Raw genomic sequence first — 23,175 nt, 5'->3', positions numbered from 1 at the left:
ATTTTATATACATAAATATCTATATCTATATCTATCTATCTATCTATCTATCTATCTATCTATCTATCTATCTATCTATCTATCTATCTATCTATCTATCTATCTATCTATCTATCTATCTATCTATCTATCTATCTATCTATCTATCTATCTATCTATCTATCTATATATATATATATATTGTATATTATATATATTTTTTCCTAATATTTTATATATATAGTATATTATATATATTTTTTCCTAATATTTTAGTTTTTATCCTAATATTTTTGTATTTTTTTTTAGTAGTATCCTCATATTTTGGGGAGGTACTTATCCACAATGTCATGCTTTGACTCATGCCAGTCCCAATAGTTATTCCACGTTTTTTTATTCATCACTGAAATATAATGTTATTTACAATTTTTTTTTTTTTTTAAGATTCAGCATTTGTTTTTAAAGACTAATTACACCCCTGTAAACCTGACGATGGACTATATACACATCTTGCAAACATGATTGGCTTCAAGTGCTAAATGGCTAAACCCAAATTGTAAACTTAATTAATGGGGTCACGCTTCTTCTGCATGGCCCGCATAAGTTCGGACATGAAGTCACCTCCACCACCTCCATCTCCTCCACCTCCACCCCCAGGAAGAGAAGGTGTAGTCCTCTTAGGTGGAGGCGGTGGCATCTTCTTCACCGACCCGGAAGGCCTCATCTGCGGTTTTTGGAGGGCGGCGGAGGCCGTTATAAGAGGCGGTGGTGGAGGAGGAGGTGGTGGAGGTGGCGCCCCCGTGAGCGGAGGTGGTAAAAATCCTGGATCAGAAGGTGGTGGCGGCAGGTTCATGGTCTTCAAACTCGGAAGAGGCGGCGGTAGAGTCTTCCTGTTAGGCGGGGGATGTGGTATGGTCTTCACGGGTGGCGGAGGAGGTGGTAGCGAGCCAAAATTGGATGCCGGAGGTGGCGGCGGGAGAAAGTCCGGCGGGGAGTCATCGACGGGTGGTGGAGGGGGAGGGGGAAGGTCATCTTCCGCAGGGGGAGACGGCGGGAAGTTGGTTGATGGACGTCGCATTTGGTGAACAGGTTTGGGGGAAGATTTGGCTTGAAGAGGAGGAGGAGGAGGACAAGGGAAGCCGAGGTTCGGAGCTGGTGGAGGGGGAGGCGCAGGGGGGAGTGCGCCTCCTAGTGGTGGAGGTGGTGGGGGAAGGGCTCCACCTAATTGGGGAGGTGGTGGGGGGAGAGTTCCCCCAAGTGTGGGAGGCGGTGGGGGGAGGTTTCCACCTAGTGGGGGAGGAGGCGGTGCGGGTGGCATGTTGTTTGCGTGTCCGTTAGCGACCTGGCTTTCAAATTTGTCTGTGAACACACAAAACACTTTGAAAGATGACCCGTGCACATTTTGTGTGTGTGTGTGTGTGCGTGTGCGTGTGTGTGTGTGTGTGTGTGCGTGTGTTTACTTTGGCTTGACGTAACACTGCAGCTGGCCCATGTGGAACCAATGGCCACCCTCTTCTCCGCCGTTTTGAAGTTCTCATACAAATTGGAGCCGTACTGCAAGGCACACGTTTCATGTGTCTTCACTTCGATTATGATGACATCATCGTCATCCTAAAAACAAATACCTTTGCAATGCGTATTCCGGTGACCCACAGGTTCATGGTCCAGGCGTCGTCGCAGCACAAGTACTTGATGTACTCAGAGTCCTTCTGGATCTGAGGATGCTAAACACACAAACAATCTTAACACAAAGTACTAGAAGAAAAAAAATGACTCAATACTTCGCCAAGACAACATTTGTCGCAAGTATGTTGCCTTACTTTGAGCACAAAGCAAAAGTCACTGGGCGCTTTGTATTTGGCTCTGAAGTCTTTTCCATAGTAAACATTGACGTTGTCAAACTGCACGAAGCACACCAGGTCACGAGATGACTGAGAAGAAAAGACAACAGCTACATGTAATCAAATGTTATCAAAATCCCTCCTGGGGTACTCGATTAATCGATTTCAAACCCTGACCTTGGTCTTGCCTTTGGGCACGTAATAAATCCCGGAGGCTCTGAGCTGGAAGAGGCGGGGCTTCCATGACTTCTTGCCGTCCTCTTTGAGGTGCAGCACGCCCTCCAGGTCAGGCACCATGATGGATGTCCCACAGAAGTTCTCCTGGGAGGGGTGACGAATGTCCGTTTTGGGTCAAGAATTTACTTAATAATCTCAGAGTGAAAATAATACATTCCGGGCTTCTAATTGCGGTCAAAATGAAAACAATGCACCTTGATCAAGATATCCTTGTCTTTATCCTTCATGTCTTTCAAAGTCTTCTTGTCCTTCTTCCACAAGTAGAATTTCTGCACACAGAGGACACTCAGTCGAAGCAAGAGAGATGGAGCAATCTACTTGCTCCGTTGATCGATTGTACCGACCTGAGGGTTTTTGAAAACTTCGTACTTGTCTGGGCTCTCCTGAAAGAGGATCTGGTTCTCGCTGTCCCTGATCCAGGACAGTAGAGGCTCAACCAGGTTTTCATGGTCTTCAAAAGTCCTTTCTAGCACCACAAAACCATTTCAATCAGCGCCACGTTTCAATCAAGTGTGTTGAAGAAGGGAGAAAACTAAAACCTTCCCTTCGAGGACCAAAGTTTTCCGACCATGCTAAATCAATGCTCAACGTAACACGTCAGCTTAGCTAAATTTAACAATCATGCGGGTGAGACAGAAACTCTCATTTCCTCATTTTCTTTTCATCTGCTTGTGGGGGCATCAAAAAATAAATAAGCGGTAGTAAACGATAGCTAGCGTTAGCGCTAATGGGACCGTATAATCTCCTGACCGAGCTGCAGTTCTGCGTTGGTCTCGCACAGGCTCCAGTCCACGTTGCAGTCGCAGTATGTCTTCTCAAAGAGGTTGTCCAACACTTCTCTCACGTTCTGCCTCTCATCCACCATCAAGGTTTTGGAGCTGCCGTCGTTCATGCGCACCTTCACCACTAGCTAAAGCACACAAACTAAGCAACCAAACTAAACTTTTTTTTAAATATATATATAATGTTTGACATCAGTGCCTGTTTCACCTTTTTGACTTTAGCTTCTTTGAGCTTCTCCAGAGCCAGCTTGATTTTGTCAGCCTTGATCTGGGCCTCAATCTCCTCCTATGGAGCCACCAAAACACAATCATGGAATATACAGTAATAGGTATATGAGCCTAATGTAAAACCCCAACCAGTCCTACTCAGAAATCCCATTTTTCATCAAGTTATCATGAATGGAACAGCTCTCCTACTAGATCTCATGAACTCATTCACTCCCATTGACGGATCTAGACGTCCTAGATTAATTTACCCTGGGTTGGTAAGTCAAGTGCAATGTAAATTTAAAATAAAGAAAAGCATAAGCTGTTGCGGACTCACCATCGAAGGTTTGCTCGATTGCGGGGGTGGAGGCGGCAATATGGAGGCGGTGGATGAGGAGGAGGTGGCAGACGAGTCGCTGGAGATCGACAGGCTGGAGGAGGGCGGGCAGGCGATTGGGGGCGACGGAGGCTCAGGCTGAGGCTCCTTCAGAGGCCCAACCTGGGCTGCCAACTTCTCCTCTGTGGCGTTGAGGTCGGCCACCAGGTCGGCCATCAGGGCATCCAAATCAACGTCCTCCAGCTCATTCAGGGACACTGGTTGGAAGTCACAGCAGACGTTTCGCTTATAATATCCACCACCTATTGTGATGAGGGAACCGACCTCAGTTAACCTTTTATTATAATTATCTTTGTTTAATCAGTACGCCTGCCACACATTTGCTGTTTTTTTGTCATGCCGATGTTGTGCAGGTGAACAAATACAGAACGACAATGAACACGACGTCACCATTGAGATCCGTGAAGTCCATGGAGGGGTTGACTTCCTGCTTGGGTTTGGGTGGAGATGGGGAGGTCGGCACAGCTTCTTGTCCCAGACTCTGCCAGGGGGAGAAAACCAGTCCGTTTGCGTTTTACAGAACAATGCAAATGCGCTCAAGCGTTCCATGGCGCTTTTTTTTTAACTCATTCGCTATTGTCATGGTGACGAGGGGGCGGGACTCACCTGTGTCAGGAGGTCCATCTCGCCCAGCATTTCGCTGAACATAGCGTCAATGTCGTCCATCTGTCATAGACAAATCAAGAAAAGGTTGGCAGAAGGCCAAATTAACTTGACACATGTTTATGTATTTTAGACATTTTGTGACAAATGATATAAAATAGCCTGCAGGGCATTATCATGTTAGTTGTTTTTAATGACCTGCGGCCCTGTTTTTTTTCTCACTATCTCTCGTCTTGGCTTGTTTAGTCTTGCTCTCACTTTTACTTGAGAAGAAGCCAAAGCAATCATTTGAAAGCAAAGGTATTCATCTCAAGTATATACACAGTCCTTTCCAATTCTCACGGGTACATGCTTGTGTCACCGCCTTTAGCTTAGAGACCATTTCACACCAAAGGTTCTTCACCTCTGCGAAGAGGAAGTGGTTCGCTATGTTGTAAAGCTAAAGGAAATGACATCAACATTAAGCTAATGGTGCGAAAAAACAATATACAAATAGTTGATTGTCTCTTATGTCCCTTCTTCAAGTATCTGTAGTTTACTAAGGATTTATTTAAAGTCCCAATGATCATCGTCACACACACATCTGGGTGTGGTGAAATTTGTCCTCTGCATTTAACCCATCCCCATGTGATTTTGATCCATCCCCTGGGGGAGAGGGGAGCAGTGAGCAGCAGCGGTGCCGCGCTCGGGAATCATTTGGTGATCTAACCCCCCAATTCCAACCCTTAATGCTGAGTGCCAAGCAGGGAGGCAATGGGTCCCATTTTTATAGTCTTTGGTATGACCCGGCCGGGGTTTGAAGCCACAACCTTCCAGTCTCAGGGCGGACACTCTACTACTAGGCCACTGAGCTGGTATTTAAATTTTGTTCCACCAGTTTTCCACTTTCTAACGGTGTCCTAATATTTCTGTCCGTTCCCTTCACTTGCAGACAGTGAGCCAAATGACTTTTTAGTACGGCAGATTTTATTTTACCTGCCGTTGTCTCCTCACAATGTTGGGCCACTTTGCGGCTCAGAAATTTGCAACGAGCAGTGAGATAGCATTAAATATGCTCAATGTGATTTCAGCGTCCGATTTAATATGATTTATGATAGATTTAACAAGCAGTTTTGTGATTTAATTTTAGGAATCAATTGTCGCACACACACACACAGACTACACAACACATCTCCAAAAACTTGAAACAACGTCAGGTTCCTTTTGAACCTTTTGATAGAAAATTCTCTCCGATTTTATTTCCATCTAGTTTTGACATCGACTGATCCACTGTCACCAATTCAAAATTGTGGCAGTAAAAGAAAGCAGAAAGCAGAAGTGCTAAAAGCGTGAACAACAAATCACTTTAACTCACCTTTTCCAATGTGTGTGTGTGTCTGTACAATATATAAATAAAAATATCCTTCAAGCAAAATGTTTTATCGACACAAAAAAAAAAAAACGTTATCCAGCAAAACAAGGCCGTTAGATAGCAGCGAGCAGTTTTTTGGGCGTGTTGACGAGGATTGGCTCATCTACTGCTTCTTTCTTTTTTTTGTGACAATCTCCTTCCTGCCCAATGCGGAAGTTCACGTCCAGACCTGTCGCCGCATTCCTGCACAGCACTTTCACAACACTGGGCCCGCGACCAACCCGCAGCCTGTTCAGAGAGCTCCACCAACAATGCCAAGTGTCGCTATTAATCATTGACCTTAGTTAAATATTGATTTGCACAATCTGCAGATTTGCCAATTCGCAGCGGACGTGACTAACACCGCCTACGCCGTAGCAGGAATTTTGCTAGCATGTGCTGTCGAGGCTCCACATGCAGCATATTGTACTGTATTACTTTGATTGAACCACAAAAAGGCCAAAGGCCTCTCGAGTCCCCTGAAGAACGAGGCCGGTTCTGCAGCCAAAATTTTCTCCATTAGCGCCAATACTTCATCCATTTAACACCCTGATAAATGCTCGGAGGCAGACTGCAAATGTCACAGCGAGGGTGGTCCGAACAATAAAATCTCTTTTTAGCTCAGCAGATTTATTAATTAGAAGCATTTGAAGTGAAGCGCTAGTTACTGTTGCTTTCAAGGAGCCAAACAACGCAACCAACTGGCGCTTTTTTTGAAGGCCAGATTGCAAGCTGTGAGACTGCATGCTTCAAGAACCATTCAATCCAGCTTTACCTGGAAATGACATTTTAGTTTGCTTTCAAAGAAATAAAATGGGCCGCTAATGGCAAAAGCAGCGGGGAGCCTGCGAGACAAAATGCCATTTTGTCAGAGTGTGATGTGAAACGCGGGGCGTCGACACGCAGGCCCTTCTGCATTGAACTCAGTGGGCGGCTACTACATAAGCATGGTGAAAACCACAACCCGAGTTTGGCTCCACTCATTCCCGCAGTCGAGGGAAGACAGGGAAACAGCCCTGCGAGGGTCGTATACCTGACATCAGTCCTCTCATTTATTGGTCTGGTTGAACATTTTGTGTTTAATTTCATTGTTGCCTTAAGTCAGCTTTCCGTTAAACATCAAATGGAGTTGAAAAATAACCAACTCGAAGCGGGCATACCTTATTTGGAATAGCCATCTTTAGTTTCCTCAAAGTAACGTTATAGGCTAGTCTCCCGTTTCTTGACAGTGAGCATAAAAACAGATGCTTAGGAGAATAATGGGTTTAATTGTATTTAAAGCACTTGGGAGTCGTAAAACATTCTTAAAAATGTTTTTATATATCAAGGACGGGTGGCTCTGAAACATATACGGCATGATAAATGTGGGGGAGGGAAGTTGTGTCCGGCGTATGTTCTCAAAAAACATCTTAAGTGGAATTTCTTAAAATCCCAAAAGTTCCTGCCTCATGCCATAGTTCGACATGTATCTGTAGGTGTTGACAACACTTTGGTGACTGGTGGGGTTTGAGGACCAGCAGCTGTCTCAACATTGAGAGGCTGCTCAAAAAGGCAAGAAGAATAAAACACAAGTCGGGAGGAGGGGGGCAAAGGTCACAGGAAAGTCAACAAGTAAGCCAAATTGAAAGTGACAGTCATCTGGGAAAAGACAACCAAATACACAGACATAGCAAGCGCTGGCCTTAAATGATCTATTTTTCTAGTTAGCTAGCAAGAAATATGCACTTCAACTGTTTATGCCACAATGTTTATCTAACTTTGTCTACCAAAACTAATTTTCTTAAGCTAGTGCTTCACTTTGTCCTTGGTTGTTAGCACAAATAAGTTTGGCTCGTTAGCGGTATAGGCCCCCCCCCCGATTTTTCTATTAAGGCTAGTTAGCTCCAAGTAGTAACACCCTGTAGCTAATTAAGTTAGTTAACTCCTCAAAAGCACTAAAATTTGTTGTCAACTAGCCTCTGTAATGTACGTAATGTGATGTCATTTATATGAATCAAGTCTACTCCCCCTCCAAGAGGGATTTGGATCCTGGTTGCTGGTAGCAATCGGCAGGCGAAGGGTTAACAGACGTCGTGAAACCTGATGCTAATTAAACTCCAGGAATGCCATCATCACATCCAGACAGCTCAAAGGGGCTCTGGCTGGAGAGCTGGCTGGCTGGATGGATGGCGTGTGCGCGGGATGTTGTATTTCACTCTTCACACTTTGAACAAAGAAGCTGGACAAGACGGTAAAGAGCGAAAACCAGGTCAGAGTTGAGTTTTGGCTCCTTTTGAAGCCATAGTGCTGTTTTGTTGTTGTTGTTGCGGGGGATACAAAGGTTCCCAGGGTTTCTTTTCATTTGTCTTGCTAAGGAGAAATTTGTCTTGGAGTAAAAAGGGACAGCTGGCGACATAAAGACAACCAATCAAACATCACCATCACATATAAATATTATCATACATATTTATTCATCCTCGTGAATCCATATCACTATTATAGAAGGCAAGATGTTGTTGATATCATCGGCGCTGTTGCTCCTGGTCCTTGCGTCTGTGCGCGCTGACTGGTGCAAGGGGGCTCACTGCACGGGTTCTAGCACCGGAGACCCGCGACCGTGCACCGGTGACCACTGTCCCTCAGGCAGGTCGAACAGACATTCACGTCACGCCCCCTCCATGGGATCTCCCCGTCTGAGAAGCACCACCGCAGAAGGCGTCCCTTTGTGTACCGACGGCGACTGCGCAAGGGTGCCCGAGACAAGAAACCAAACGCGGAACTGCAAAGGGTTAGAGTGCAGATTCCCTTTGCGGATCAACAGATCCAAAGGGCGCCCCAGGGACACCGGGGAGAGCTCCCCGCCGTCCCCTGGAGCCGAGCAGCTCCCTCTGGTTCATCTGGCTGACCGGGCTGCGCAGTTCCTGGGGGACTTCCCCGAGTTCGGCTCCCCGTCTTCAGAACTCGGTGGTGCGCCCCTGGGGCTCCAGCTCACCTGTGATGTCAAACCAGGTCAGCATTGACTTTTTAATTCATGCAATATTCTTATTTTCACTTTGATATAAGACTGAAACTGGGTTTCAGTTTCTCTTTACAAAATTCACTCCCTCTAGTATGAAGAAGAAAATGTAATTTCACAGCCCTCCTTAAACTATGATTCTTTCTCCAGGAGAAAATGAAGTCCCTTCAGAGGATGCCCTGATCCTCCACCTCCAGCTGGCCAAGGGTCAGGAGAAGCTGGTGGAGGCTCTGCGGGCGCAGCAAGTGCTCATCAGCGAGCTGCAACAGAAGCTGGCCGACCAGCAGGAGGCACTCCTGTCGCAGCAGCGCGACATCTTGACACAACACCATCGTATGTACGAGCAGATGGACACAGTCAAGGTCCAGTATGGCCTCCTGGCGGACATCCTCAAGCAGGCGTCCTTCCAGGGTCTGCAGGAAGAACTGCAGAGCTACTTCCAGAGCCACCTCTCGGGCCTCCAAAATCAGGCCCGCAGCCATCTGCACAACGGCGTCCATAAGATGGACACAGACACGAAGGTGATGGACGTAGTCGGTGAAGCTAATTTGCCACAGCTGCTGATGGGGGGGTGCCCTTCTGCCTGCCAGCCGGACCACTACTGCGACTTCCAGACTGATCCGCCACAGTGCCACAAGTGCACTATGTGTCCACCGGGATTTTTCCTCATTTCACAGTGCTCACCCACCATGGACACCATGTGCCAGGTAACCTTCAAGACAAACCTCCAGCAAGTCTTTAAAAAATAATGTATGTCTGTTAGCGGTCAGTCGACATTGTTGCTGACCGACACACAATCAGGTTGAAAGAATGAAAATAGTTGGCTAAGTCTTATTGTGGTTTGACACTAGTTTCAGAGCCTACCATACCTAAATTTAGTTTTGATTCAAGCAACAAAGTTTTGCCCATTTCAAGTGGGAATTTCCCTCGACAAAAATAGTCACCCAGTTTTCCAGGTTTGAAAACAAACTTTGCATACCAATAGTTTCCTTAGTGGAGTAAGTTCAGAAGTCATGGAAATAAGACTTAAACACTTGTGTCCCTCTTGATAATGCCGACTCTTCACGGTTTGCTTCACAGGATCGAGATGAATGTTTTGAGCTAGCAAACATCTGCGGGGAGCGTGTCAAGTGTCTGAACACTCCAGGTTTGTGTACTGCCCTCAATCACCAGCAACTGTTTTCTGATGACTTGATGCTACTTTCTCCTGCCTTTCTCAGGAGGCTTCCGGTGTCTGGGTGTGTCTCAGAGAGAAGCAGAGACGGGCTTGTGCGGCCACGACTACTTCTACAACCAAGAGCTCCAGGAGTGTCAGGCCTGCTCCGACTGTGAAGGCGATCCTGTGGCCGTCCCTTGCACGACACTCACCGACTCTGTCTGTGGCTCTGCCTCGGGGGCTCGTCTCTCCTCCTCCTGGAGCGCCTTTGTCACTGTCCCCTCTTGCGGGAACTCTGAAAGTCAGATCTTCACTGGGCTTCAGCTGAGCCTGCGAGGCAAGGAGCGCAGTGATCTTGTGTCCAGCAATGGGGGCCTGATGAAAATACTGCAGCACGGGCTGCTGTGGCTGGACCACAACTTTGCCATGAAGCACAGCTGCAGGAACTTCCTTCAGCTGGGCTTGAGGTTCAACGCCAGCCAGGAAGAGGAGGGTCGGGAAGTCAGTGGGGTGCGTGTGGAGCAGCCTGAAGGCAAGTACTTCCAGGGTGTGAGCATCAGCGCCGGGGTGGAGGTGGAGCCCAGCGACACCCTGAGTCTTCTTCTGAGGAGCCCCAACCAGCACTGCAACCGGAGCAAAGACCTCCACGTCTATGACATGTCGGCGCCGACGTTCAGCTTGCTCTGGTTGTCGCATGACACGGGTGCCGTGGCCATGACCGCCGAGATGTCGCTGCTAGCGCACTATCAGTCCAGCTACCGCCCGACATTTCGTGTGCGCTCATTGTCAGACCCTTACATGATAGGTTTGACGCACGACAATCGCGGTGTGCGCTTCACGGAGAGCGGTGTGGTCAAGTTTGTCCTCCAGCAGGCGCTCTATGCCATGGGGCACACTTGCATCCGCGAGGGCTTCTTCCTGCTTGCCTACACAAGCCGCAATGGCACAGGTCAGGAGGTCATGCGGGCCTTCAAGACAGGCGTGAACTACAGGGACACCTCCATCACGCTGGCGGGCGCCGTGGCCGTGGGTGGCGGCGACACGCTCAGCTTTGAGATCACGACACCGCCGCAGTGTAACGTCCGCTACTTTGGGGACGGCACTGGGATCAGCATGCTCAGCCTGGTCTGGATCCCCTCAGTTGTCTCTTCCTCGTTGACAGCCACGGTGGCCAAGGTAGGCCTCCCTTTCGGCGCGGTCCGCAACAAGCCACTCACCTTCCAGCAGATTTCTCCAGACTCACCGCAGATTCGCCTGGCCGGCTCCGGCGAACCAAACAGCCGCAAGAACTTTGTGTTCCTGGAAGATGGGACCGTTAACATTGCCTTAAACCTGAGACTTATCCACTCATGTAACGTCTTGAAGGTGACCCTCCAACGGGCCGGTAGTCCGGGTCTAGGTGCGGGCAGGCTACCTGGTCCCGTGGCTCAGCAGGTTTCGGGACACATACCGGAGGGCAGTGAGTGGGCCAGCGTGGGCCTGAGGGCCTCCTTCCAGGTCCACAATGGGACCATCGTCTACAGCACCCTGGACTGCATCCGCGGACGCATCAACCAGATCTCGCACGAGGGCGGCACCAACATCTCCATCCTTTGGGTTGCCGCGTGAGCCCGGGCAGAGATGCTTTTTTTTTGCACAAGGTTGACTTACTAGTAGGATAAAGCTGAATTGATCCAGGCCCTGATATTCCACAAAAGTTCAATGGAAGAAACTGGACTCATCTTGGTTTTTGAAGACACTTCACTTTTAATCAGAAACGCATCTTCAGTTCTCTGTGAATCTATTCATGTCTCCAAGGGAACTCTACACCTAAGATTTGTAGACTCAGCTCCTTCCCCTTGAATCATTCACCTCCCAGCCATCCCCAGTCACCACAGGTGAACCCCAAGGCTCTGTTCTGAGGCCCCTACTTTTTATCACATCTTTCTACTTGGCACAATCCTTCATAAATTTCTTTCTTGGCTGGCCGATAACACCCAACTCTATCATTCCAGCAAACGCAACTTATCTCTGCCGTTCTTGTTTAGTCCAAACTGTCTCAAACTTAACCAGATTCCTTCTAATTGTGTCCAAATTTCATACTTGCCAAGTTGCGGGTATTGTCATGTTTTTACAATGTCCTTTTTTTTGTTTATAATTTACTGTGAAAGTGCTGCTTTGTTTAGTTTTCCCTGGCGTACTTTGGCTAGTTGAGCAGTGTCCAAATTCTCTCATGGAGTGTCTGTGTTTTGCAAGGTATGGAATATGACACGTACTCCATATTTTTGCTCTGATGTATGTTTGTATGATTATTATTGCTTAAATGCATGAGTATATACGTTTTTTGTAAACCATCTTTTTATTGTTTTTACGCAGGATCCAAAACATTGATTTACAACATGAGAAAAATATGTATTTTCTTCCTGTGGGCATAATGACATTTTATATCTGTTGTTGAGCAACACATTAAGGGAATATGCAAATGAGCTTCGTCTATCTTAAGGATGCCTTTGTGTGTATTGTTTAGAGCATCCCATGTGTGTTTGAAAGGCCAAAATAAAGAAGCGGTATATTTTTCGCACAGCGCTGTTCACGCAGTGGTTCCTTTGAATGCTAATCACGACTTTTATTTTCCGAGTTGTAATCGCAGACGTGACTCATCCCGACATGTGGATGCAATTAGAAAGCAAGCAGTGGCTGTCAAAAGGAGTGCAGAGAGCTGGAGGTGGAAGTAAGTCTTTCATTTTTTAGACTTGGAACTTGAATGGCTAAAACCTCAAACAAAGACTCCACTTGATTTTGGTTTTGCGATATTTCATCATAGTTTCAGCAAAGCTCCTGAAGCCAAAGGAAACAGGTTAAAGGCCACAGAGGAGTCTGACTTACTCACACCTCCAGAGTAGGTACCTGGACACCACCACCACCCGCCTCTTATTTCAGCGTTGACATGCTCTCGCCAGCAAACTGGTAACGATCATGTCAAAAAGAAGGTAGTAGACAAAAGTTTTGGATTCTTTGGGCTGACCAGATTGAAAGCAGCTGTGCCAGATGTGAAGTGCCAGACGGGGACGTGATGGTAAGAGGGAATAAACATTAGGAAGATCACGTGTTCAATTGGAAAGTCGTTCTTCAGTCTTTCTCCCAGAACCTCTCTTACAAATTGTGAGCTAGCAGTGCCCCCTAGTGTGTGCGTGCGTGTGCGCATGTGTGCGTGCGTGCGTGTGTGTGTGGGCTAAGACACCGAAACAAAATTTAGACTTACACAGGTTGGTTGAGTTCAATCACAATTCTTGTTAAGAAAGCTCTGTTTTCAGGAAAGTACAATACAGCGCTGGGCCTTTCATGCGACCATGCTCAAGAGCAGAAAGTCTCCATTCAGAAAAGGCAACGTTCAAGATTCTTTGGTCAGCTAATATTCAGTTGCACATGCCAGTGTGGGCCGAGTTCGATGGGTGATGAGTCAGTGGGTGTGGCAAGTTCGCAGGAGAGTTTGATTCCATGGGAGTCGGTGCTGGTTTGGTGAGAGCTGGTTCCGTGGGGGTGGGTGCTGATTATGGGCGATTCGGTGTGTGTGGGTGCTGTTGTTTTCCATCCCGTCTTTCGGCCTTGGCGATCACCTTTGGCCGGGTTCTTGGTTGTTTTCCTCCTGCCGCTCTTCCTCTGGCACCTCTACCGGTTTTATCTCCAAGTGTCCTTCCTGTAAATCATTCTTGCACATACATCCACTTTGCCCACTGTCGCACACCGCCCATTCATCATTCTTTCAATTTTGTCATTTTGTACGGAATTATGTGAGCTTTTGGCTGTGACATCATCAATTTATTCATGTTCCCTGACTATGCAAAGTTTGTACTCACCACTTACCATGTTTTTGTTTGTTTGTTTGTTTGTTTGTTTGTTTGTTTGTTTGAAACTCCGTGTACTTGCTTACTTCATCATAGTCTTAGTATAATCATATCTTTTCTTTGTTAGGCCAAATAATTCCCTCTGTCCAAAACGTTTTGTGGGTTTTACATCGGAACAGCTTTATGATTGAATGGCAATTAGAATCGCAAATAGTGTGTTTTATCAATATTGTTTTATCAGGCGTGCCTATGGATATTTTGTGCGTGACCCTTCCATTGCACATCGGTCAGCACTGTTGCCAGCTGTCGAGACAACGTCATGTACTGGGCCGAAATGCATGCCGGTTCGCGAAGTCAACAGAGGTTTCGAGTGTCGCTTATTCGACATCAAAATGTCGTTATAATAAATCTTGGGTTGCAATAATGCTCTGTTCCAATTTCTTAGCGTTTAAAGGTTCGTGTTTTGTCATCATTATGCTATTTAAGTTTAGCTTGTTATGTCATTAAAAATTGTAAACTACAAGTCCCATCTTAAGATGGTTGAGGTGATAAACCATTCAGGGCCGGTGGCTCGGTGCGTTCAAAGTTACCTATTATTTTCGGCTATGCGTCTTCGCCCGCCTATAAACCGTTATAACTATTCGCCAATATCCTACAACGCTACATCAAAACAACAATTTTCTCCCGCGTCGCTTTTTGTGGCGAGACTGTTAAAGTTAACTAATTTCCCACGGTCCCTGGACGCAGCAGCAACTGTGGCTGCAGTAGCAGCTCAGCGCATTGTTTCATTCAGCGAGCGACTGCTCCGAAGATGCAAACAGGCGACGTTCTTTCTGTCCCATGTGAGTGCAACGGCTCTTTTGAATTTCTGTAACTTATTCAAAGCCACTTTTTGACAAATTTGTACAATAATATCAATATTGTGCCGTTGTCGCAGCGTGTTTGTCGTTAGGGTGAGACATTTAGTGACCCAGCCTGCTCTTTTGTTCTCCCACTGTGTTTGTGCCTTGACAAAAGAAGAGATGCTGCTGTTTATTTGTCGAATTGGACCCTTTTGGGGTTTAGACTACATCGTCACTCGCTCGTTGGTGTTGTTTACGGTCGGCTTTTGCTTTAAAATTTAGCAGTTTACCGATTCAAAAGTGGACATCCGTGAGGCCGTTGGCGAATGCGGACAATCCGCACACTGAAACCGTGCGTCAGTAAACAAAGTCATATTTTTATTTACACGGTGGCTTGTGTTTATTTAAAGCCCCAGATTCATAACAGACTTACTCAAAATAAGAAAACAAAACCCAAATCTAATTACATAGAGCGCAATACCTCTTCAAAAACGCTATTTTAGGAATACAATGCAAAACAGTGCTACGTGAAAACCTAATTCACCAGATTATGCCTGGAAAATTTCTAAAGGGCAAATTTCACCCAGGGATAAAGTACAGTACAAACTTGGCAAGTGTTGTACATAAGCGTAATTTTCTTACATGTAGCGTTTTAAAATCACGACTCTTGTTGAGAATACTATTGTGTGTTTAAAAAAAACAACAACAACTTCAAGTACGTGAACTTTAACAGATTCGGAGCAGCATCAGAATTGCCTGGCCCAAAAATTTCCCGGGGCGCAAAGTGCACATGCCTTTTATTCTGGACACCAGCCATACTTGTTGTTTGTTCTGTCTCTAGGCTGCTTGCTCTGCTGTGAAACAAAGGAAACGAGCATCTAACAAAAAGCCATAACAAGCATCGCCACAATGGAGTCTAAACCAGACACAGTTCAAATATGTGTTGTTTTTGTTTTGTTTATTGGCTTGTGAGGATAATTTGTTTCTATGTGTGCTGTTTGACAGCAGATGGAAAAATGCCTGGATCCAGAGGCATCCAGTCCACCGCGGTAATCCGGGCAGGGCGGTCTTTAGTTTCAGCCTTCCCGCCCCCCAACTGAGTGCTCACTAGAAGCCTTCCCAGCTCAGCCCAAGTCTTCTCAGAGCTGCACCTGCCTTCCTCCTCGTCCTACTTGGCTGTGCCATGACGTCTTCGGACAGCGACGAGACCGGTAGCGATTTCTCAGAATCTCTGGCGATCCTTCAGCTCCGGGACCAGTACGTGGACTCGATAAGCGGCGTCGAGGCCAAGAACCTGAACGGACACTGCCGATATGGCTGCAAGGAGTCTGGCTCGCTTGACGTCGCCGCCCTTCACGTGGAAGAGAAGTGCGAACTGCCGCCGAAAAGCCCGGAGTCGCCTTCCTGCAGGACAGACTTCCAGTCCTCTGGCGTGGTAGGCCACAGCAGCTCCCTTCCCATGGACCCCCACCGGGCGGCCGGGGGTAAGAAAGTCGGTTTTTCCCTTTCCGGCCTTCTTCGCATCCCGGCCAGAAAGTACATGCCCGTTAGCCTCGGAGACTCGCGCTGCTTCCTGTTGTGCATTTGCTACCTGACCTTCATCCAGTCCCTGATGGTTTCGGGCTACCTGAGCAGCGTCATCACCACCATCGAGAAGCGCTATAGCCTACGCAGCTCCGAGTCAGGCCTACTGGTCAGCTGCTTCGACATTGGCAGCTTGCTGGTGGTGGTCTTCATCTCGTACTTGGGCGGCCGGGGCCAGAGGCCGCGCTGGCTGGCGGCGGGTGGCGTGGTCATCGCCGTCGGGGCCGCGCTCTTCTCCCTGCCCCACTTCATCTCGCCGCCCTACCAGATCCAGGAGATGAACGCATCAGGGGGCCAAGAGGGACTCTGCCTTGGCGCCAACGACAGCGGACGGGCGGCGGCTGACGCGCCGTCGTGCCATCGCCAACACGAAGGCGATGAACACGACCTCTACGTGGCGCTGTTTATCTGCGCCCAGATACTGGTGGGCATGGGCTCCACGCCCATCTACACCCTCGGGCCCACCTACCTGGATGACAATGTCAAGAAGGAGAACGCGTCTCTCTACCTGGGTGAGGGCACGTGCAGCATGCACAATGCGCCATTGTGTGAAGGCAAAACACGCTCCACGTCCACCCGGCGTTCGATGCCTTCATTGTGTGGCCTCCCTGCCGTCCGTGACTTGCGCGCATGGCTCGCTCAGTAATCCTCCCTTGTGACCGCGTCGGTGCGGCGCCCCTCAATCTGCTCAAGGATTGTGCGTAGATGCCCGCTGGCTCACTGACCTCTCATTATCAAAAGGCAGTCATGTGCTTAAACCGGCTAAACATTGCGATGGATTGCTTTCGCACCGACGCCCATCCCCCCCCCCCCCAAAAAATTTTTTCCAATTGTAGTTTGAGTGATTTCAACACGGAACAGGACGGCTCAACTCTATACACTGAGTTGCGTCAGCCACAAATTGCTCCAGTTGTCGCTCAGCGTCGCTCTGTGTCGAGTGTGCTCCCTGCCCATTCACACAAAACCCGCCTTTTTCGCGTGGTTGATAGATTTGCTCGCTCGCTCTGTTTCGTAATAATCGGGCACACTGACCTCCGTGACCCCCAGTGGGCTGTCTCTGTCTTGCCCCCTCCGGGCCTGACGGATCACGCAGCGCCGTCCAGCCACTCCGGTTTCATCATGTTGGATTTTTCACACGAAGGTTAAATATTACTCCAACCCACATACTTTTCCTCTGTCTTGGCAATTCCAAGCAGGTCATCATTTGCCACTGGCCATTACCAGCGCATGAGTCGCATTATTTTGAGCGTGTGGGAAGGTTCCTGGGGAAATGCCGCAAGCGAGGTTGTGATTCTCAGCCGTGGGTTCTCGCCCGCTGTGAGGCGCTGCTGTTGGACACAAGCGCCCCGCTGGAGGAAAAGCAAATTAGCATCGGGATCCCGCCGCCAGAATCATGTGGGAGGCCCCGATTCCGAGGCTTGGGTGTCGGTGTGAAATGGGTCGTGAAAGCAAAAAATTTTGACCCTTCGAATGTCGAGGGCAGGCAGCAGGAAGGATTTGGCACCTTGGAAGACCAGCAAATGTGTTCAGAGCTTCTGGCGTCATTGGCAGTCGTGGACCTGAGAAACTTGATTCCAGTCAGGTGGTTTCCGTGCACCCCGCCATGTCTTGGCTGACTGAGCGCGCGGTACCACAAAGTGGCCTGGGTGGCCTCCGCCTTGACGCCTTTAGTCAGAAGGACTTTTGCATTGTATGAGGCTGGATTTTCATCTTCAAGTTGAAGCTCTCCGCCTGTACCGGTCAGTGCCGACGCGACGTCCAGATCAAACATCTCGGCTGTGATTTTGATCCGTGAAAACCAAGACCGCTTAGTAGATCAACCAGCTCCCGCATCTTTAAGTTTGCCTGTTTTTTGCACCCGTCACCCCTAAAAGGCAACCAAACCCAAGAAAGAAACTTTATGTTTGAAATGCACTTATCTTCATGTCATTCATTATTACTATTATTATAATTAGCCCAAAGTAATGGCTTTGGCCACCGGGGGCAACTTCACTCACTGCTGTGCTTTCTCATTAAGTTTCTGGCTTTGTTGTCAAGGGTAGTACTAAGGGGGAGTGGGTGGAGCTAAGGTCAGTTAGGGAAGCTCTGAAGAGATACGGAGAAATACCACCACCTTGGAAGTCAGACCCCAGCGGCCACAAACCTGCTGACTCGATACAAACACAACCGGGGAAAGCTGATAGCACCCAACGGGATCAAGTCATGCCAAGCTCGGAAGGTTACGCCCTTCACGTGGCGTCGCTGAAGGTCTCTTGCGTAATTGAGTCGAGCAAGCGTGCAGTTAGGCAGCTCTCCTTCACACGCAGACTCTTGGCGGTTTTTGTCTGCACAACAAATGGGTGGCAGGGTTTTGTAAAACAAAAAAAAAAACATTTGTTTTCCCCTCAGCCATCATGTACGTGATGGGAGCCCTGGGTCCAGCCGCCGGTTACCTGCTTGGAGGCGTCCTCATCGGCTTCTACGTGGACCCCAAAAGCGCCGTCTCCATCGACCAAAGCGACCCTCGCTTTGTAGGCAACTGGTAACCATGGTGACTGCAGTTCTTTTAACAGTTTGCAAAATCAAATCTCATAGAGTGTGTGTTGCTCAGGTGGAGCGGCTTCTTGCTGTGTGCCTTTGCGACGCTCCTGGTCATCTTCCCCATGTTCGCCTTCCCCAAAAAGTTGCCGCCGCGCCACAAGAAGAGGAGGACAAAGACAGACAAAGACGACGACGATGTGATGAAGGACAAGTCCGGCGGCAAAATCCACGACGTGTCGTCCTCCATGGGCTTCGGGAAGAACATCAGAGGTGAGCAACCACTCGAGTGCAGACTTTGGATGACATTCCCTCACACGTGATTGGACGAGAATGTCGCCTTGGAAGCATTTGCGGTAATGAGTCGTCTTTAATCTCGCAGACATCCCCAGGGCGGCACTGAGGATCCTCAGCAACATCACCTTCCTGTTCGTCAGCCTCTCTTACACGGCCGAGTGCGCCATCGTCACCGCCTTCATCACCTTTATCCCCAAGTTCATCGAGTCCCAGTTTGGAATCCCCGCCTCCAACGCTAGCATTTACACAGGTGAGAATTTGTGTCATTTGATTTGAGGTCAGTAGTCAGTATGATCTCGCTTGAAAGTTCATGTTAGCTTGTGTGCCGTCACATCACCAACATGGCCGCCCAACAGCAGGAAGCCGCGTTGTGGGGTTCGAGTATCCTGCCGGCCAACATATGCTTCTTTCTAGACACGCGCGATACTATTACCTCCTCGCCAAGTGCCCGTTGCTAGGATACACAGGGGCGGTCCTGTTGCCATGGACACGCAAACCATGTCAAGATGGCACCTAACCCAATGAAGAAGAAGAAGATAGCAAGAACATTAGAAGCTTTCCCACTGGCAAATGCTGGCTTTTTGCGTCTTGCAGGTGTGATCATCGTGCCCAGCGCGGGTGTGGGTATCGTGCTGGGCGGCTACATCATCAAGAAGCTGAAGCTGGGCGCCCGCGAGTCAGCCAAGCTGGCCATGATCTGCAGCGGCGTCTCGCTGCTCTGCTTCTCCACGCTCTTCATCGTGGGCTGCGAGAGCATCAACCTGGGAGGCATCAACATACCCTACACCAACGGGTGAGCCACCAGAAAGAAACAATCAAAGATAATCCATAAATACAATACCATGTAGTTAATCACAACAAAAATCTCCCGACTGTGTCATTTGCGACAAAGACGTGACGTGTGTGTTGCAGTCCGATGCTGACGTTGGCGCACAGGAATCTGACGGGAAGTTGCAATGTCAACTGCGGCTGCCGCATCCATGAGTACGCGCCCGTGTGCGGCTCGGACGGCATCACTTACTTCAACCCCTGCCTGGCCGGATGCAGCACCATTGGCAACGACAGCGGCGGGGTGAGTGCAGATATAAAGAAATTGCGAGGGCCAAGGACAGAGCCTTGCGGGACTCACTACTTTGAGTCATATTCCAAATGTACAAACCGGATTCGGTTGAAGTTGGGAAATTGTGTAAAATGTAAATAAAACCCAAATACAATTATTTGAAAATCCTTTTCAAAATGTATTCAATTGAATACACTACAAAGACAACATATTTAATGCTCAAACTCATAAACTTTATTTTATTTTTCAAATAATAATTAACTTAGAATTTCATGGCTGCAACACGTGCAGTAGAAGTTGGGAAAGGGGATGTTTACCACTTCGTTACATCACCTTGCCTTTTAATAACACTCAGTAAACGTTTTGGAAGAGAGGAGACTAATTCTCTTAGCTTCTCATGTGGAATTCTTTCCCATTCTTGCTTGATGAACCGCTTCAGTTGTTCAACAGGCCGGGGTCTTCCCTGTCGTATTTCATAATGCGCCACACATTTTCAATGGGGAACAGGTCTGGACTGCAAGCGGGCCAGGGGAGAACCTGGACGCTTTTACTTCGAAGCCATGCTGTTGAAACATGTGCAGAATGTGGCTTGGCATTATCTTGCTGAAATAAGCAGCGGCGTCCATGCAAAAGACGTCGCTTGGATGGCAGCATACGTTCCTTCAAAATCTGTATGTACTTTTCAGCATTTGTTGCCTTCACAGAAATGTAAGTCACCCATGCCATGGGAACTAATGCACCCCCATACCATCACAGATGCTGGCTTTTGAACTTTGCGTTGATAACAGTCCAGATGGTCCGCTTCCGCTTTGGTCCGGAGGACACAATGTCCAGTGTTTCCAAAAACAATTTGAAAAGTGGACTCATCAGACCACAAAACACTTTTCCATTGTGCATCAGTCCATTTTACATGAGCTCAGGCCCAGAGAACCCGGCGGCGTTTCTGGATGTTGTTCATAAACGGCTTTTGCTTTGCATGGTAGAGTTTTAACCCGCACTTACTGATGTAGTGAGGAAACGTATTTACTGACAGTCGTTTTCTGAAGTTTTCCTGAGCCCATTTGGTGATATCCTTTACACACTTATGTTGGTTTTTAAGGCAGTGCCGTCTGATGGCTCGAAGGTCACGGTCATTCAGTCTTGGTTTTCGGCCGTGGCGCTTCTGTGCAGTGATTTCACCAGATTCTCTGAACCTTTTGATGATATTATGGACCGTAGATGTTGAAATCCTTAAATTCCTTGCAATTTTGCTTTGAGAAATGTTGTTCTTAAACTGTTCAACTATTTTCTCACGCAGTGGTGAACCTCACCCCATCCTTGCTTGTGAATGTGAGAGAGAGTATTTTATTGTATAGTATTGCACATGTTTATCAGCATGTTAGTGTTTGAATGACTGCAATGTGTAAGTGTGCATTGTCTGTGTTTATGTTGTGAATGAATATGTCAGAGAAAGAAATTGTAAATTCAGTATGAGTAAGTTAGCTGTGTGTGTGTGTGTGTTGTGTGTGTAGTGTGTATGTGTGTGTGAGAAAGAAAGAGATTTATGTCAATGTCTTATTTAAATGTTTTTAGTTAAACTGCACATTGGAGACTGGTCAAACGCAATTTCAAACCTCTGTGGTAACCCTGTTACATAGGATTTTTGACAATAAAGTAAACTTGAACTTGAACTTGAATGACTGAGCATGTTTGGGGAGGCTCCTTTTATACCCAATAGGTGTTTGATGAGTTTTTCTCAGCTTTTTTTTTTGCCACCTTTTCAAACTTCTGTTGGACGTGTTGCAGCCATGAAATTCTACGTTAATTATTATTTGGCAAAAAACAATTAAGTTTATCAGTTTGAACATTAAATATGTTGTCTTTGTCGTGTATTCGATTGAATATGGGTTGAGAAGGATTTTCAAATCGTTGTATTTTGTTTTTATTTACATTTTACACAATTTCCCAACTTCAACCGAATCCGGTTTGTATATGTTTAACGTGTGAACCATTCTTCTTGGTCAGATAAGGAACTACACGGAGTGCGGCTGCGTGCAGAGCCGTCAGGTGATTACGCCGCAGTCGGGCGGCGGCCCCGTCAACCAGATGCAGCTGGTCATCGTCAAGACCTACCTGAACGAGAACGGCTTCGCCACGTCAGGGAAGTGCGAGCGCACCTGCAACACGCTCATCCCCTTTCTCGTCTTCCTCTTCATTGTCACCCTCATCACCGCCTGTGCACAGCCCTCCGCCATCATTGTCACGCTCAGGTGGGTTAGGATTAGAGGGTTTAGAGTTAGGGTTAGCTCACATAAATCAAAAGTGAAAAGTGTTGATGTTCAGGTCGGTGGATGAAGAAGAGAGGCCTTTTGCTCTGGGCATGCAGTTCGTCCTTCTCAGAACTCTTGGTGAGTTAGTTCAAGTTTCTGCAGTCAAGTCTTAAATAGTCCAGGGCTGCCACCCAGTGGTGAGAAACATCTAGCAGCACCTTCTTTGACTCTTGCATTCTTCTTTTTCATGCAGTCGGTGTTTGCACCAAGCAGACCTAATGTTGCCTCATGTTTTGATTTTTCGCCAGCGTACATCCCGACGCCAATCTACTTCGGCGCCGTGATCGACACCACGTGCATGCTATGGCAGCAAGACTGCGGCGTGCATGGCTCGTGCTGGGAGTATGACGTCACCGCCTTCCGGTTCGTCTACTTTGGCCTGGCCGCTAGCCTCAAATTCGTGGGCTTTGTCTTCATCTTTCTTACGTGGTACTCCATCAAGCACAAGGAGGAGCGCGTGGAACGTTGGCGCCCCAGCTTGCCGCCATCATTGCCGTCACCACCCCTGCCCTTGCTCTCGGGCACCGTCAGCGGTCTGATCAGCCACCCCAGGGAGGGTCGCAAGTGCCACGCGCGCACGCGCTCCTGCCCCGTCTTCATCCCCTCTGCGCGGCCCGAGGCCCCCACTGCTGCCGCGTTTCTGCTCTGCCACGGCAGCCTCAAAACAATCACGCCCAGAGGCGTTGGGCTCATCTAACCTTCTACAAACAATTACCCACCACTCACCCTCTTCTTCAAGGGCTGACCAATACACCGCCATTATGGTGCTGTCTCACCCACTCAAAGTACAAACTGTGTTCTATGCAAGATGCCTACTGTCTTCACCTCCAGGAACGCTACTGTCCCAAAGATGTGATCTGGAATTTATCCACCATATGTTGTAATTACAATAGGTGATGATTAATGATTGTATTATGCACATAATGCAGTAGAATGCTTGAACTCTCATTGAGCCAAGACCAACTAAACACTGACTGAAAGTAAGTTGGGATATTTTCAACATATCACAGTATCTACAGTGGTACCCAGTGGTACACGTGACCAGACTTTTTCTTTTGGCAAAACCTCAATAAAGAGTCCTCAAGGTGTTTGATGCCAATCCCACAGTACCATTTACTGTCAAACTAAAAGGGATTTAATAATTACGCATTTAAA

General features: G+C 47.8%; 3 protein-coding genes across 9 annotated transcripts; 2 read left to right on the top strand and 1 right to left on the bottom strand.

The window, feature by feature from the left end:
• Positions 1-356: 356 nt before the first annotated feature.
• On the bottom strand, positions 357-5,564 carry apbb1ip (amyloid beta (A4) precursor protein-binding, family B, member 1 interacting protein). Of its 2 annotated transcripts, none has more exons than XM_049749914.2 (13): positions 5,401-5,564; positions 4,050-4,109; positions 3,834-3,924; positions 3,384-3,685; positions 3,048-3,125; positions 2,808-2,967; positions 2,402-2,523; positions 2,252-2,326; positions 1,998-2,141; positions 1,800-1,910; positions 1,605-1,703; positions 1,440-1,533; positions 357-1,338 (listed from the first exon to the last, which is right to left on the bottom strand). In XM_049749914.2, exons 2-13 carry the CDS (start codon positions 4,107-4,109, stop codon positions 542-544), a joined length of 2,133 nt encoding a protein of 710 aa, XP_049605871.1. In that variant the 5' UTR covers positions 5,401-5,564; the 3' UTR covers positions 357-541. The 2 variants fall into 2 exon arrangements, with proteins under 2 accessions (XP_049605871.1, XP_068504919.1); XM_068648818.1 differs by having other exon boundaries at positions 3,384-3,640; positions 5,401-5,563.
• A 124-nt stretch (positions 5,565-5,688) lies between these two features.
• Positions 5,689-12,147, top strand: nell3 (NELL (neural EGFL like) family member 3). Of its 3 annotated transcripts, XM_049749898.2 has the most exons (6): positions 5,689-7,684; positions 7,918-8,424; positions 8,582-8,952; positions 9,022-9,138; positions 9,512-9,578; positions 9,652-12,147. In XM_049749898.2, the coding sequence occupies exons 1-6, from the start codon at positions 7,519-7,521 to the stop codon at positions 11,193-11,195; spliced, it is 2,772 nt and encodes a 923-aa protein (XP_049605855.1). In that variant the 5' UTR covers positions 5,689-7,518; the 3' UTR covers positions 11,196-12,147. The 3 variants fall into 3 exon arrangements, with proteins under 3 accessions (XP_049605855.1, XP_049605854.1, XP_049605856.1); XM_049749897.2 differs by having other exon boundaries at positions 8,582-9,138; XM_049749899.2 differs by having other exon boundaries at positions 5,689-8,424; positions 8,582-9,138.
• A 1,823-nt stretch (positions 12,148-13,970) lies between these two features.
• LOC125986274 (solute carrier organic anion transporter family member 5A1) lies at positions 13,971-23,119 on the top strand. 4 transcript variants are annotated; one of them, XM_049749907.2, is made up of 11 exons: positions 13,971-14,253; positions 15,259-16,349; positions 18,226-18,358; positions 18,428-18,627; positions 18,737-18,901; positions 19,246-19,444; positions 19,564-19,723; positions 21,716-21,960; positions 22,034-22,098; positions 22,269-22,383; positions 22,463-22,703. In XM_049749907.2, exons 2-11 carry the CDS (start codon positions 15,437-15,439, stop codon positions 22,557-22,559), a joined length of 2,292 nt encoding a protein of 763 aa, XP_049605864.1. In that variant the 5' UTR covers positions 13,971-14,253; positions 15,259-15,436; the 3' UTR covers positions 22,560-22,703. The 4 variants fall into 4 exon arrangements, with proteins under 4 accessions (XP_049605864.1, XP_049605861.1, XP_049605865.1 ...); XM_049749904.2 differs by having other exon boundaries at positions 13,973-14,253; positions 22,269-23,119; XM_049749908.2 differs by having other exon boundaries at positions 13,976-14,253; positions 15,259-15,737; positions 22,269-23,119.
• The last annotated feature ends 56 nt before the right edge of the window (positions 23,120-23,175 follow it).

This window comes from Syngnathus scovelli, chromosome 18 (assembly GCF_024217435.2).
Source record: "Syngnathus scovelli strain Florida chromosome 18, RoL_Ssco_1.2, whole genome shotgun sequence".
In the NCBI taxonomy this organism is placed as follows: Eukaryota; Metazoa; Chordata; class Actinopteri; order Syngnathiformes; family Syngnathidae; genus Syngnathus; species Syngnathus scovelli.
The sequence above is the reverse complement of the archived record's forward strand: the minus strand, read 5'-3'. Positions and strand labels throughout refer to the sequence as shown.